The sequence below is a fragment of the Phacochoerus africanus genome, chromosome 3 (assembly GCF_016906955.1).
Source record: "Phacochoerus africanus isolate WHEZ1 chromosome 3, ROS_Pafr_v1, whole genome shotgun sequence".
Taxonomy (NCBI): Eukaryota; Metazoa; Chordata; class Mammalia; order Artiodactyla; family Suidae; genus Phacochoerus; species Phacochoerus africanus.
Genome location: NC_062546.1, coordinates 21,984,477 through 22,000,260, shown reverse-complemented (window position 1 = coordinate 22,000,260; position 15,784 = coordinate 21,984,477). Strand labels below are relative to the sequence as shown.

Here is a 15,784-nt window from a genome sequence, read left to right as displayed (position 1 = left end):
ATGCTGGGCAGGTGTCTCTCCTTCTCTGTGCTTCCTTTTCTGAAGATTCAAAGGACTGCTGTGACGTCTAGAAGAGGAAACCCTTTTTCCAGGACCTGGTCCAGGACAAAGGTTTGATACGTGAAAGTCCTCTTTACAGTTTCAAAGGAGGCTGAAGACTGGGGTAGGGATCAGGGTGGGGGGGCGGATGGGAGCATGAGGGTCTAAGAGAAGCACAAATCACACAGACCTTGGCAAACTCTATCTGACCCGTTCAAGGTCAAGATTAGGGGGACTGCGTAGGGTGGGAGAATTGGACAGAGTAGAGTCTCAGAGATCTGGGACTCTGGAGAGTCTGTGGTCCCACTGAAGCCCAGGGGTGGGGATTTGCCAAAGACACCCAGCAAGTGAGTCCTCCCACTGGGACATCCACGCGGGTCACCTCTGTGTCCCTATGGAAGACCCCCTCGAGAGGTGTAAACAAATTGCCTAGGGACTGCCAAGGGCTTCGACGTGGATTACCTCCCCTTAAACCACACGACTACCCCACTACCACAGTGTCATCACAACCTCCACTTGGTAGAGAGAGACATCCCAGGGCCCCAGGTCTCATGGCAGGTGCCAGCCGCAGCTTTGGGGTCTGAATCCAGGGATATGGATTCTGGAGCCCGCGCTGGTAAACACGGCACTCACAGCTCAGGCTTTGCTGCGTACCCCCCGCCCCCCTCCACTCCTCCCATCCCCCGCCCTCCTCCTGTGTTGTTTCAAGCCTCGGAGGAGACCCAGGAAGTTGAGCCCCCACCCCCAGCAGGAGAGACCTCCACTAGCCACAGGGAAGAACTGCCCACTGGTCTGCAGGGGTGAAGAAACACAGTTTGGGGCAACTTCAACTCCAGAGAGCTTAAGTAGGAAAGAGGCCATTGTCATCCCCCCGGGGAGACCGCAGAGAGATGGTCAGACCGAGGTCTGGGGTAGATGGGGCGCTTTTCTTTCACTGTCTGAAGGAGTTCCAGAAATTGTGCCCAGTCCCAGAGGTGCAGAAAAAACTGGGGTCTAGGATCCCAGGAGTTCTGCACTGAGAAAAGCCCCGAGGTCTTCCAGGCCACTGGGACCCCTGTAGGAAGTGGCCACTCTGGTAACGGGGTAGAGGGCTCATCATAAAGGGCATCTCTAGGGTCCCCCCGCCATACCGAGCCCCAACCTTTGGGGAGGGGATGGGAAACGGCATGGGGCACAAGTGGTCACCTAGGTGACACATCACAGTCAGCCGTGAGCTGGCTTTCGATCACATGGGTTGGGGACCTGGGTCCCAGGGAGGGGCAGAGTGGGTCCGAGATCACACAGCAGGCAGGGAGGCAGACCTATGTTCCTCCTGCTCGTTCCTGCTCCACCATCTGCCCCATGTGCCCATCCACATTTGCTCTGCCCACCCTCCTTCCTGGGGCTGCGGTGGTACAGAGGTCATCTCCAAATGCACTTGACCCAAGAGTCAGCCAGGATGCTGAGTCCAGCAGCATTAGTGCAGGTGCATCTCCCATCATTGAAATCCCTCCTCCAGGATGGTAGCCCTACCCTTGTGTGTGTGTGTGTGTGTGTGTGTGTGTGTGTGTGTGTGTGCCCCCACATGGGACAGGTAGGAAATGAATTGAGCCCCTTCCTCATTCTTCTCAGGCCTCACAGACACACCAAGGGCGGGCATTACTGTCCCTGTTTTACAAGAGGGGAAACTGAGACTCAACAAGTGATCAAGGACAAGGGTTGCAGAACTTGAGGGCAAGGAGGGACCTGGGAGAACAGGTCTGCACTCAGTCTCTTCCCTCAAAAGATGCTGAAAGCTCCCCTCCAGCCCCCCAGGCTTGGCAGGTACATCTCCAGGGGTAAGTATCTGAGGCCAGGCCAGCACCCTCTGCACAGCTTCATGCCTGGCACACAGCAGGGAGCCAGCCCCCACTCACTGACTAAGGATGAGTGACAACAGTCCCTATCAGAGTACCTTGGGGTTTTCAACACGCCTTCGTGTTGCATTGTCTCAGCTGATCCAAGGAAGCAGGGGTTAATGCCTGTGCCCTGGGGATGGGGAAACTGAGGCCCCAGCAGACCTGGGAGCCAGGCACCTCTCATCCAGCCCAGCCCTCCTGCTATGCTCCAAATCCAGGACTTGGGGACTGAGCCCAGCCTGCCCCGGTGGGACCATCGGGGGAGGGATGGTCAGACCTGGGGCCCCTAAGCAGAGGCGGCGGCGCTGGCCCTGATACTCACCCTCGGCCATGGTCAGGTGGAGGACGTGCTCCTCGAACTGGTGGCAGGACCCTCCAAGTGCAGACCACTGGCGGCGGGCAATGCAGAGGCCAGGAGCGCGGGGAACTTATAGCCCGCTTAGGGGCGGGCCAGGGGCGGGGCCGCGCGGGAAGGCGGGACCTGGGGAGGCGGCGGGGCCCCGGCTGGGCTCCGGCTGACTCTCCACCAGCCGGCGGGGGCGCACCGGGGGCAGGAGCCCAGGGATTTAGGGAGGGTTGGGCAAGGGCGCCCCCTGCGGAAGCAGGCAGAGCACGGAGCGGAATGGCAGCCACAGGGACACAGAGGCCAGAACACCGGACACACCGGGATACACAGACTCAGACCTTGGGTAACAGACACCTGGACACAGAAACACATGCGCAGAAAGAGACTCGCGATTGTACCAGGACGTACAGATATACTTGGATACAAAGACATAGACCCGTAGTCAGGGCAGATCGGGATCCAGAAGACACACACACACACACACACACACACACACACACACACACACACACACACAATCAGATACAGAGACACATGGAGCAGGCACAGACACACAGTCAGAGACAGAGGGGTTGGACATGTAGAGACACAGATACCCTCCAACAGATACAGCACATAAACCTGGACACACAAACACGATGACATGGACAGAAAATCAGATTAAAATCAGAGACAGCCAGCCAGACACACACGGACGGGTATCCACCCACCAAGAACCACACACAAATAAGCAGAGGTCCAGATGCACCCAACTCACCGTCACACATGACGGCACGCCATCAGAGGCAGACACAAAAGCAGAGTGGGGCACCTACAGACACCCAAAGGTTCACATACTGGGAGATGGACACACACGCAGACATGGATTCATGTACAGACATGCAGACACACCGGCAAAGACACACACACCACACCCGTGCCTGTGGCACAGCCCCGACGATTTCCCTATCTCACCCATCCCTCTAGCCATCTAATCATTCATTCGTCCATCCACTCACCCCTCATCCATCCACCCACTTACCCCTCCCGCCCTTCACTGATGGTGTTCTTCACAGGCCCAGCCCGCTCCAGAAGGGAAGAAAGCCACCGTCTCAGGGACTTGACCTCTGACCTCTCGCTCCTAGCACCCTGGAGGGTGGGGGTCCATTGCCCAGTCTTCTCCCTCTCATCCCCTGGCATCCTATGCTTCTTACCCACCATGAGTTCTGGGCAGGGAAGGTCCTTGGAGAGGCAGGGGCCTGTGAGGTGCCCCTGCCGCCCCAACCCTTTTTCCAGAATAAATTCCATATCTATTGATAGCTTTGGGTTACAAAATCAGCCCCAGTTTCTGTTCCTATGACACAGCACAGGGAATAAACCTGTGTCGTTTTTAGTGGATGTTTGTCCCTGAGTCAAATGGGCCCTGTCTGGGGTCTTAGTGAACAAATTCAGGGCCCCGCTGACCCCTAAAATAGCTCCAGGATGATTAGCGCCCCATTTTACAGGGGATGTTGTTGCAGAAAATGTTCCCTGCAGCTGGCAAGGGCTCAGAGGAAGGAGCAGGGTGAGTGAACTTCAGTCAGAAAGCCAGGGTTTGGGTTCCCACTGTGTAGCCAAGGGCAGGTATTTCAGCTCTCCAGGCCTCAGTTTCTCCCTCTGCAAAATGGGGGCAAGAATCCTTCCCTGAGAGGCCTGGGGTAAGACTCAACCAAAGTGACTAAGGTTGGGTCCATAGCATGTAGTGAGTGCTCAACAACCGGGGTCTCTGAGTTTTGGAGCTAAAATGCCACCTGTCCCAGAACTTGGCCCTGAGGGACAGGGACCTCAAAGAGGAACAGGAGGCCTGGGGACAGTCAGGCTTTGCAGAAGGAAGGCTGCAGGCTCCATGTGGCTGTAAGAGTCAGCCCTGCCCTAGAGGAAAGGACGGGTTTTTTCTTTGTCCCTTCTTTCCCATTTGAAAATGACATGCTACCATCTCCCTTTAGAACCCCACCCGGGAGCTCCCTGGAGGCCAGGTATCCACTGGAGTCTTTTTAGAAAACCCAGCAGGTTTTTCCTGGTGCCTGGCTTGGGGCTTGCTTGGCAGCGAGCCCCGGACCAGTCCCCGACCTAGTCAGCTTCCTCCTCTTCCTTCCTCTCCCCGTTTCTGTGGAACTGTGACCACCTAAGTGATGCAGGGCCCTGCACAAGGCCAGGACAGGGCAGCTCAGCGTCAGAACGGGTTTCCAAGAAGTGGCTGGTAGAGCTCGGACCCCAGGCTGGACCCAAAGACTTGGATTCCAGGCTCAGGGACCGGGGGGCCTTTGCCTCACTCTGGCCTCAGTTTTCCTATCTGCTGCTATATGTTACCTCACTGGGAAAGTGAGGCCTCAAAACCCTTTCCTGAGTGGGAAACAGAGGCCCAGGGAGGGTGATCCTGGGCTCAAGGTCCCCAGAGAGTACAGGAAGGCCCTCATCCCCGTGCTGGAGAAGTGCGGTGCGGAGCACGGCTGAGGTCACTCTTGGCTCTGTGATCCTGGGCAAGTGACTAGATCTCTCCAAGCCTCAATATCCTCATCTACAAAATGGGTGTAGTAAGAGTGCCCACCTCTGGGAATTAGAGATAATGGTTGTGCAGTGGGGGAGGGGGCACACAGTATGTGCTCAATAAATGCACCTATAATTTTTCAGTGCTGGCGTCATCAGGAGTGAGAACTCCCCCTCCCCGACTAAAGGGAGCTTCTTACCTGTGTAGGTAGCCTTGAAGCAGGTTGCAAACAATGTAGAATATTTGGCGGCGGGGTTGCTTAGAAGAACTCTCTGTCTCTCAAAGAAGTCTTGGACCCAGGAGCACTGACTAATGCCTGCGGGCCCCCGTTAGTGGGATTAGTCCTTCATCCCACCAGGATTTTCAAGGCCTCGAGGTAAAGGCAAAGGTGAATTTTCAGAACTTAGGAATAACCCATTCCAGCCAGAGGTCCCATTGAAATCTCACAAAATGATTTTTGACATGTATTAAATGAGGAAACTGGGGCTCAGAGAGGCGAAGGGACTTGCCTGAGGCCACACAGTAAGGGAGTGGGGGCATGGAACCTGGGTTGGTTTGAAAGCCTATGCTGGCTCTTCCAGGGTTCAGAGGTCAGTCCTACCTGCCTCCCCCATTTGCCAGCCACCTAGGGGTGGGGCCTCAGGGGCCTAGGTCCTGTCTGGTCTTACAGCCTTTGGCAATTGAGGCCTCCAATGGCAGTGGTCCATGCTTGTGACCCGTGGTGTCTGGTGATAGATGTCTAAGGCATGAGAGAGGGAGGGGTGAGTCAGAGAGAGTCGAAGGAAGGATGGAAAGAAGGAAGGACGGGAAGGAAAGGAAAAGGGTTAAGGTTCAGAGAGGTTGGGGAAACTGCCTGAGGTCACACAGCACAGCTGGGCTCCCAGGCCCTGACTGGCCTCAGCTCTTCCCTAAAGACCAAGGACCCTCAACCAGGGGTGGCCCTGGAGGGCTGAGCTGGGAGGGGAGGGAGGGCCGGGCAGTAGTGGGTGGGACCGTGAGAGGACATGGCCTCAGCTTCTCTACCAGCTGGTGACTAATGGCAGATGAGCAGCGTCCAGCATGAAGCGCAGGGTCGGCAGGGCCAGACTCCCTGGAGGTGGGAGAGGCTGAGGTAGGAGCGTTAGGACAGGGGACTTGGGGAAAATGTCAAGGGCCCGGCATGACCTTTTAGGCCTTTTGAGAGGGAGTGTGATGGGTGGCTTGTCTGGGGCAGGCTATGGGGAGCAGAGAGCAGGGAACCCTCCCAATGTGTCCATTTGGCAGATGGAAAAACTGACCTGGCCCTGGTGTCCTCAGCTCTGCCCTTATCATGTGTCACCCCCCCCCCCCCCACTGCCTCTGCCCCCAGCCTAGGGTCTCAGCCCACACACTCTGCCACTGAAGCCCTGAGGATGTTGGGCATTTTGGTTCACTTCTCTGAAACTTCAGTTTCTGTTTCTGTAAAAGCAGAAAGCATGACCCAGACCTCGCAGGGCTGATGTGAGGATGAGAGGGGGTGAGGGGCCAAAGAGAGCCTCTGAGAAGCCATCTGAGCTCGTCCCTCTCCTGCCGAAACCCCCGGGGGAAGGTTCGAGCTCTTCAGCCTGGCCTTCAAGTCCCTGCAGCTCTGGCCCAATTTACCTTCCAATGAGATCTCCCCCATTTGCACCCTCCAGCCTCACCAGACACTCTACGAGTCCCCAGTGCACCTGCATTTATCTACCTCCAGGCCTTTGCTCAAGCTGCACCTTCTAAATGCCTTCCCCTGCTCACCTATCAAAGTTTTACCCAGGCTTGGAGCTCCCATTGTGGCTCAGTGAGTTAAGAACCTGACTAGTATCCATGAGGATGAGGGTTCCATCCCTGGCCTCACTCAGTGGGTTAAAGATCTGGTGTTGCTGTGAGCTGTGGTGTAGGTCACAGATGTGGCTCGGATCCCGTGTTGCTGTGACTGTGGCACAGGCCGGCAGTTGCAGCTCCAATTTGACCTCTAGTCTGGGAATTTCCACATGCCACAGGGTGGCCCTGAAAAAAAAAGTTTCGTCCCAGCTTAATGCCCCTCCAAAGGCCACCTCCTCCCAGCTCTCACCCAAAGCAGGATTTCCCTTCCCTCATGCCCAGCACCCACAGAACGTTGTCACAGTGTGCCTTGTATAAGGTCCAATGTGTGTGTGTGTGTGTGTGTGTGTGTGTCTCCCTCCACCTACCTGGCTCTTAGTGGCTGCTCAATAAATGTTTTTTGAATGAATAAGTGACCTGTGGTAGAGAGAGAGAAAGACTTATTCAAGGCTAGACTAGGCTCTGGGTGTTAGTCCAGAGTCTTGATCAACAAGATTTGTGGTGCCAATTGCCTGGGGCAGGACCAGGAGCCAGGGCGTGGAGCTGGAGCATCTTTTAATTCTTGTTGCCTCCACCAGAGCTGAGAGGTCTGGGCCCAACTTACTTTCTTTTCTTTTTTCTTTCTTTCTTTCTTTTTTTTTTTTTGCTTTTTAGGGCCACACCCACAGCACATGAAGTTCCCAGGCTAGGGGTCAGATCCGAGCTACACCTGCCAGCCTACACCACAGCCACAGCAACACATCATCTGAGCTGCATCTGCAGCCTACACCACAGCTCACAGCAATGCCGGATCCCCAACCTACTGAGTGAGGCGAGGGATTGAACCTGCATCCTCTTGGATACTAGTTGGATGTGTTTCTGCTGTGCCATGACATCTCCTACAATCCCAGGAATAGGAAGACCTGCTGCTGAGCCTCAGAGAGGGCAAACAATTTTTCTCCAGATCACACAGCAAGTTAGGGCAGAGTCAGGGTGGGGCTCCAAACACCGTAGAAAAAGAAGTACTGACCTGTACCTCTCCTCCCAATTTTGAAAAAGTAGAAGGCTGCTTTTATTTATGGCACTGTAACTGGGAATGGGGTGGGACACGAGATTTGCATGATGCAACCAGGCTGTGTTGGTGTGGCAGGGCCTGACACGGGGTCCGAGAGTGCCAGGCTCCACCCCTAACCCCCCTCTTACTGGCCGTGTGGCCACCAGTCTTAGTCTCCTATTTTAAGGGACTAAGCCTCCCCCTCCCCAGCCCACTGGGCTCAGAGGAGGAGAGCCAAAGAAATGAAATCCCATCCAGAGGAAAGTTGATACTATTATTGCTGTCACCATGAAATGGTTACAGTTTCCAGACACCCCAGGGAATGGGGAGTTTGGGGACTATTGGAGAGTGGAGTTCTGACTGTTTCAGGCAGCAAGATTTAGTTTGCTCCTAGGAAAACCCACTTCAGACCCTTACAACCAATGATCACTCCCTTGGCCTACAATCCTAACAGGGATGTAACACCCCAACCGATGTAACAACCCCTAAAGGTTAGAAGTTAAGACGTGAGTATTGGGGAGAAGAAACACAGGCATGGGAGGTGCTGAGAGAGAGGAGACGTCAGAAAAACTGACCTTGGTAAGATCTGGGGCATCAGGAGCTGAGTCAAAAATCCAGCCTCACAGGGCTGTCATCAGCTTCATGACAGCGACCCAGAGGCGTCGTGGGAGGAAAAGGGACTTCGAGATCTTCACATTAAACCCTGCGACACTCTTCATTCTCCTCCTGCTTCTTCCAGCAGCAGTGGTTCAGCTACACGGACACAGGGGCTCAACGCACCAGAGTTTAGACCCAGCTCTGCCATTTGCTTTCTTGTATGATCTTGGCTAAACACATCCAGGCCCCAGTTTCCTCATCTGAAAAATGGGTATGATAATAATAATGCCTACTTCTCAGGCTTTTTGTGAGGATTAACACCATGCCTGATAGAGAACAAACACTCAAAAATGGGTGATTATTTTTGAAAACGACATAGTGGGAATTCCCATTGTGGCTCAGCGGGTTAAGAACCAGACATAGTGTCTGTGAGGATGTGGGTTCAATCCCTGGCCTCATTCAGTGGGTAAAGGATCCAACATTGCTGCAAGCTGTGGTGTAGGCTGCAGAGGTGGCTTGGGGCCAGTGTCGCTGTGGCTGTGGTGGAGGCCACGGCTGCAGCTCTGATACAGCCCCCAGCCTGGGAACTTCCATATGCCTCAGGTGCATACGGAATCTTTAAAAAAGATTTTTAAAAAATGAAGCAGTGATTGGGAGTTCCCATTGTGGCTCAGTGATTACCGCATCTGTCTAGGAACCATGAGGTTGTAGGTTCGATCCCTGGCCTTGCTCAGCGGGTTAAGGATCCGGCATTGCCATGAGCTGTGGTGTAGGTTGCAGATGTGGCTTGGATCCCGTGCTGCTCTGGCTGTGGTGTAGGCTGGTGGCTACAGCTCTGATTAGACCCCTAGCCTGGGAACCTCCATATGCCGCGGGAGCAGCCCTAGAAAAGGCAAAAAGACCAAAACAAATGAAAAAACAAATAAACAAACAAACAAAAACGTGAAGCAGTGATGCATGCTACAGCATGAATGACCTTCCAAACCGTTACGCTCAACGAAGCCAATCACAGAAGATCCCATAGAGTATGATTGCATTTATATGAAATGCCCAGAATAGGCAAATCCATAGAAACAGACAGAAAGTAGGTAAGGGATTGTCAGGGACTGAAGGGAGGGGGGATGGAGAGCGATTACTCATGGGTACGGGGTTTCTTTGGGGGAGTGAAGAAAATATTCTAAACTTCGACTGTGCTGATGGCTGCACAAATCTGTGAATATGCTAAAAACCAATGACCTGAATTTTATGAATGGATGAATTTTATGGGGTGTAAGTTATGTATTTCAATAACATAGTTTTTTTTAAATGGCAGTTGGTAAAAAAAAGCGGGAATAAAGCTCTGGAAGCCTTAGTAAATATTGGTCCATTTTCTTTTCCTTTTTTGTTTTTTAGGGCCACACCTGCAGCATATGGGGTCCAATTGGAGATACAGCTGCCACCTACACCACAGTCACAGCAACATTAGATCCGAACCCCGTCTGCGACCTACACCACAGCTCATGGCAATCCTGGATCCTTAACCCCCTGAGCGAGGCCAGGGATCAAACCCTCAATCTCATGGTTTTCTAGTCGGATTCATTTCTGCTGTGCCATGACAAGAACTTCCCATTTTCATATTAAACCTAAGAGAAATACTTGCATGTCTGCCCAGGGTGTCTATACAGGGAGGGTCTTTACAACATTATTCATTATGGTGAAAACTGGCCATAACCTAAGGGCTCAGCCAAGGGGGATGAATAAATAAACCATGTCTGGGAATATTACACAGCAATTAAAAACCAGAAGAGGTAGTCCTCTGTGTATGGACCTGGAAACAATTCCAAGTCAAAATGCTAAGCAAAGAAAGCCGATAGCAGGACAGTACCGCAGGCTTCAAGACTTCTCGTTTCCTCTGAGAACAAGTAAGTAAATATATGTAAAATATGTAAATGAAAATATACAGAAGTAGGTTCAGAAAAATTCATTCCAGATTGCTGACAGTGAGGGGAGGAGTACGGAGGCCATAAATTAAGGAATGAGTAGTGTGACTTTTTTTTTTGTCTTTTCTAGGGCCACTCCCGCAGCATATGGAGGTTCCCAGGCTAGGGGTCTAATCAGAGCTGTAGCCCCTGGCCTACACCAGAGCCACAGCAGTGCCGGATCCGAGCCGCATCTGCAACCTACACCACAGCTCACGGCAATGCCAGATCCTTAACCCACTGAGCAAGGCTAGGGATCAAACCCACAACCTCATGGTTCCTAGTCGGATTCGTTAACCACTGCACCACGACGGGAACTCCACGAGTAGTGTGATTAACAGTGGTTTCAGGATTCCCTGGAAGGTGGGAAGATTTTTAAGTGGGGAAATGTTTTGTTTTGTTTTGTTTTTTCCTTCTTACAGCCTCACCTGTAGCATATGGAGGTTCCCAGTCTAGGGGTCAAATTGGAGCTGCAGCTGCCGGCATACACCACAGCCATAGCAACACTGGATCCCAGTCACATCAGTGACCTACCCCACCGCTCACAGCAACACTGGATCCTTAACCCACTGAGCGAGGCCAGGGATCGAACCCACATCCTCATGGATACTAGTTGGGTTCGTTTCCACTGAGCCACAACAGGAACTCCGGGTGAAATATTTTTATGTATTGCTTCAGTAATCAAAGATTAATTTTCCAAGAGAGAAGGAATAACCTGTTTACATTTAGAAGTGAGCTTTTATAAAAACAGAAATATTCCAAAATAAATAAATTCTGGCAAAGTTGTTAGAAAAAATGTAAACTGAGGATAAAAAGAAAATAAATCTGCCAAAAAAAAAAATCCATAATCAGCCCCAAAAAGCTGTTGTCAGTATTGGCACAACCTGACAAAACTAAACCCATAAGCACAGCACATGAATAAAGAAGAAATTCACGAGTATTCCCACGTCTGGAGTCTGGAATTGAGGATGGTACACTGAGTTTCTGTTTATTTCACAATCCTATTTTTGTCTTTAAATGCTTCTGGAGCACTTAATCCCAGTGAAATCCAAGAAAGTGCTTGAAGAATCTTTTACTGCTTTAAAAGGAGGGCCAGAGAGGGGAAGTGACTTGCCCAAGGTCACATGGCTCCAAAGGGGCAGAGCGAGAGCTCTGAAGTCCATATTTGTGTGGGTTTTTTTTTTTTTTTTTTGCTTTTTATGGCTGCACCCACAGCATATGGAGGTTCCCAGGCTAGGAGTCCAATCGGAGCTACAGCTGCTGGCCTACACCAGAGCCACAGCAACGCCAGATCTGAGCCTCGTCTTCACCCTACACCACAGCTCACAGCAACACTGGATCCTTAACCCACTGAGCGAGGCCAGGGATCGAACCCACAACCTCCTGGTTCCTCGTCAGACCCATTTCTGCTGCACTACAGTAGGAACTCCTGACGTCCATACTCTTGTAATGGAGATGCTAGGACTTCATGTGAGGGGACTTAAGCCTTGTCATGGCCGCCCAGCTAAGCCCCCATGGCCATATGGGGCTGCCGGAGACACAGGGGATGAACCCACTGGATTCTGTAGCATTGCCTGGCATCACCCCTTAGGCTGAATCCTTGGTTCTGTCTGCTTGTCACACTCCAGTCAATAAGAATCAAACACACTTTCTTTCATGGAAATAAACGACCCTCTAGGGCAGGGCTGATCTTGTCCAGCTAAACTGAATATGTATGTGGCTGGACTAACCACTCGTTTCTCCTGCATGTTTCATGAGCCACTCGAATGACTGTCTGAATCCAGCTTCCATACCTGAGGGGTGTCTGCCATCACCAGCCCATCTTCACAGGAGATGGACGTTTCAGCCTTATTCTTGCAAAGGCAGAACTCAGTGTCCAGGATAATAAACCCCAAGGCTACAGGCCTCTGCACCCGATGGAGGCCTCTTTGTAGACACAGCTTGTCCACAGATTTGCTTCTGGGTAAACTGCCCTTTTCTACAAGGTTTTTTTTTCTTTTTCCTTTTTAGGGCCGCACCCACAGCCTATGCAGGTTCCCAGGCTAGGGGTCCAATCAGAGCTACAGCTGCTGGCCTACACTACAGTCACAGCAACACAGCAGTGCAGGCTCCAAGCCATGTCTATGACCCACACCACAGTTCACAGTAACACCAGATCCTTAACCCACTGAGTGAGGCTTAGGATCTAACCCCAATTCTCATGGATACTCATGGGGTTAACCCACTGAGCCGCAATGGGAACTCCCCTTTTCTACAGGTTTGACAGGGCTGTCAATCAAATGGCCTTGCCCAACTCTAGTTAAGGGTGGGCCTGAGTTTCAACCAATCAGACCCTCTCCTGGGACTTTGACTCTTCCAGCTCCAGCCCAAGTTCTAAAGGATGATTGAGGTTCACTGGTTCACTCCTAAAAGTACTTCACGTCTTGTCTTTTTTGAAACTAAGCTCTTTAGTTTTGTTTGACTTTTTTTGGGTCAGATTTATTGCGTTCCAATTTACATGCAATCCATTTCACCCTTTTGGGGTGTACCGTTCAATGAGCTGACAAACATATACTGTCCTGTTACTACATCACGATCCTGATATAGAACATTTTCATCACCCCTAAAATTTCCCTCTTGCCCTTTTCCTGGCAATTCTCTCACGAATCCCTCTGCCCCTGGCAACCACTGACTGATTGCTGTTCCTGCTGTTGTGTCTTTTCCAGAATGCCGTATAAATGGAATCATACAATACGTAGCTTTTCAAATCTAGCTTCTCTCATGTAGCATAATGCATTTGAGATTCATCCCATTGTTACAAGTATCAGCCGTTCCTTCCCTCCTGCTGCTGCGTAGTAAGTAGTCCATTGATTGAATACATCACAGTTTATTTCTGCATTAACCAGTTGAAGGACATTTGGGTTGTTCTGGGAAATTATGGATAGAGCTGCTATAAACAGAGAGGCACAGTTCTTTGGGTGGACATACATTTTCATTTCTTTTGAGTAAATACCTGTAAGCCACCCCCCTGTCCTTCCGCCTGATTTTGGGGGAAGTTATTATGCCGCCCTGAGTCTGTGCCTGTTCATGTAACCAAAGACCAGAATAGACTTTTCTCTCATTTAATTCTCCCCACTCTATGGGGTTTAGGGAATGTTGTCCTAATTTTCCCGAGGAAACAGAAGCTCAGAGACATTAACCAGCCTGCCCAGGACCACACAGCAGGCACTTGAATCCAAATCCAAATCATGAAGGGAGCCACAGCTGCCTTTCTAAACCCCTGGTCCCCTTGGTGGGAGGGGAGCAGCTTCATAATGCGAGTTCTAACCCATGTTGACGGACGGTCGGTAGAATACATGCTTTACTCCCTCTGTCCAGCCTCAGTTTGCCCATGTGAGAAGGGACAAGGTCAGACCAGTCATGAATTTTGAATGCTTTGAATTCTGTGATGTGGACAGGCTGTGACTAAGATGGAGTCATCCGATAAACAATTCCCAGGAAAGGGAACTCGCGGGGGAGGGGAGCCCAGCGCTTACCCCCCCCAGCGGCCCCCACAGATGGATTCCTGAGAGTGCACCCTGGCTGGTTGACCCCCAGAAGAGCAATTTGCCCTCTCTGCCGTTCTGGCCGAAGAAAAAAAAAAAAAACCCTGTCACATTAGATTAACATCACCTCTCTGGCTGAGAATCTTGTGGCTGCAGCCCCCTCTCTTCATCGATATTTTCAGAATGTTTGGGTTTCTAAACAAGACCTGACAGGTTGAATTCTTTTTTTTTTTTTTTAAGCTTTTTAAAATAAAACAAATCACCTTGTGCACATTCTGGAGGCTCAAATTGGATTAACCCTGTCCTTTCCTTAGTGCGGCCATCAGGGGCTGCCAGCCTTGCCGGGAGCTGCAAAGGTGGAAAGAGGGAAGGAGCCGATGCCTCTGATCAGGACAAGTCCTGCATCAGGACCCACATTCTTCCCAGATTCCCACCCTCCCTGGGTGGTGCCCAGGCTTACAGGAAGCCGGCAGGCAGAGGGATGAAGCGTTTCCACGGCACCACAGCTCCCAGCTGCCCAACCTCATGCAAGTAACTTCATGTCTCTGCACCTCAATTTTCTCACCCAAATAATGGGATAACAAGAATACGGGCCTCTTAGACTTGAGAATAAATGTGTTATTGTGTGGGATAGTGTAGGGCACAGCGGGAGCTTCATAAATGATGGCTGTTTTAATGACTCATTATTTTCTTGTTTTGTTTGTTTGGTTTTTGGCTTTTTGTCTTTTTGGGGCCACACCGGTGACGTGGAGGTTCCCAGGTTAGGGGGTCCAATCAGAGCTATAGCTGCTGGCCTATGCCACAGCCACAGCCACGCCAGATCTGAGCTACGTCTGTGACCTACACCATAGCTCATGGCAATGCCGGATCCTTAACCCACTGAGCAAGGCCAGGGATTGAACCCACAACCTTACGGGTCCTAGTCGTATTTGTTAACCACTTTGCCATGATGAGAACTCCAATGACTCATTATTTTCAAGGGCCTCAAGCACCTGGATTCCATTGGCTCCCTCATGTCAGTTCTGGGGCTGGGGTGAGAGGGAACACTAGCTCTGTGTGCACCTACTGTGTGCCAGCTCTGTGTGGAAAAGACTTAGGCATGTCCTTGCTTTTAGTTGGTTGGTTTACAGCCCCATCTGGCCCTACCATGACCCTAAGTTGTCGTTCTCTCCGGTAATTCTCTGTTCCTGTGATGAATGGCTCTATCCTCCAATTTCCAATGAGAAGAGTGAGGTTGAGAGGAAGCCAGAAGCTTGCCCGCAGTCACCGGGTGGAAATTCTGGAGCTGGGCCGGGCCCTGGGCCTGTTGGGTGGGTTCACACTTGGTCTGCTTCTTCCCAGTAGGTCCCTGTCCCGTGTTCTGACACATCCCACTGGCTGAACACAATAGGCCCCCCCCCGCTCCACTCTTTCAGCTGCCATCAGGCAACCCTGGGAACAGCACATCTTTCTATTCTGTTTTTTGCTTTGTTTTATTTTGTTTTGTGGTTTGTTGTTTGTTTTGTCTTTTTAGGGCCACACCCGCAGCATATGGAAGTTCCTAGGCTCGGGGTAGAATCAGAGCTATAGCCGCCAGTCTACACCACAACCACAGCAACTCCAGATCCAAGCCCAGCCAAGTCTGTGACCCACACCACAGCTTGCAGCAATGCCAGATCCTTAACCCATTGAGCAGGGCTAGGGATTGAACCCACATCCTCAGGGATACTAGTCAGGTTTGTTACCGCTGAGCCATACCGGGAACTCCAAAGTGTATCTTTCCAGACCAGCGGCTCCAAGACCCCCTGGGACTGCCTTGCTGAAGCTCAGGCAGGGCATCCACAGGACTTTGACCTTCATGAACCCTCCCTCCAAGTTCACAGGGAACAGCAAACACCAGCTCAGCCACCTCCAATGGCTTTTGCTAAAGCCTTTCAGTGCCCTCCCACCCCACCTTTTACAGATGGGGAAACTGACCCACTTGCCCAGGAGCAGGTCTGCCTGGTTCCAAAATGCATGCTTTTTGCAAAATACCTTTTTCCTAAGAGGGGCCAGTTGCTCACTGGGGTAGGAGTAAGGCCATGGGCACACCTGAGAGCAGGCTAGT

The 15,784-nt window shown here is 51.6% G+C and overlaps 1 protein-coding gene across 1 annotated transcript in view; it reads right to left on the bottom strand.

Moving 5' to 3' along the window:
* TGM2 (transglutaminase 2) overlaps positions 1-2,345 on the bottom strand; it is a 34,963-nt gene extending 32,618 nt beyond the window's left edge. The window contains exon 1 of the mRNA XM_047771115.1: positions 2,239-2,345. Within this exon, the coding sequence (XP_047627071.1) occupies positions 2,239-2,248 (10 nt within the window). The 5' untranslated portion in view covers positions 2,249-2,345. The remainder of the gene's footprint in view (positions 1-2,238) is intronic.
* Positions 2,346-15,784: the final 13,439 nt, after the last annotated feature.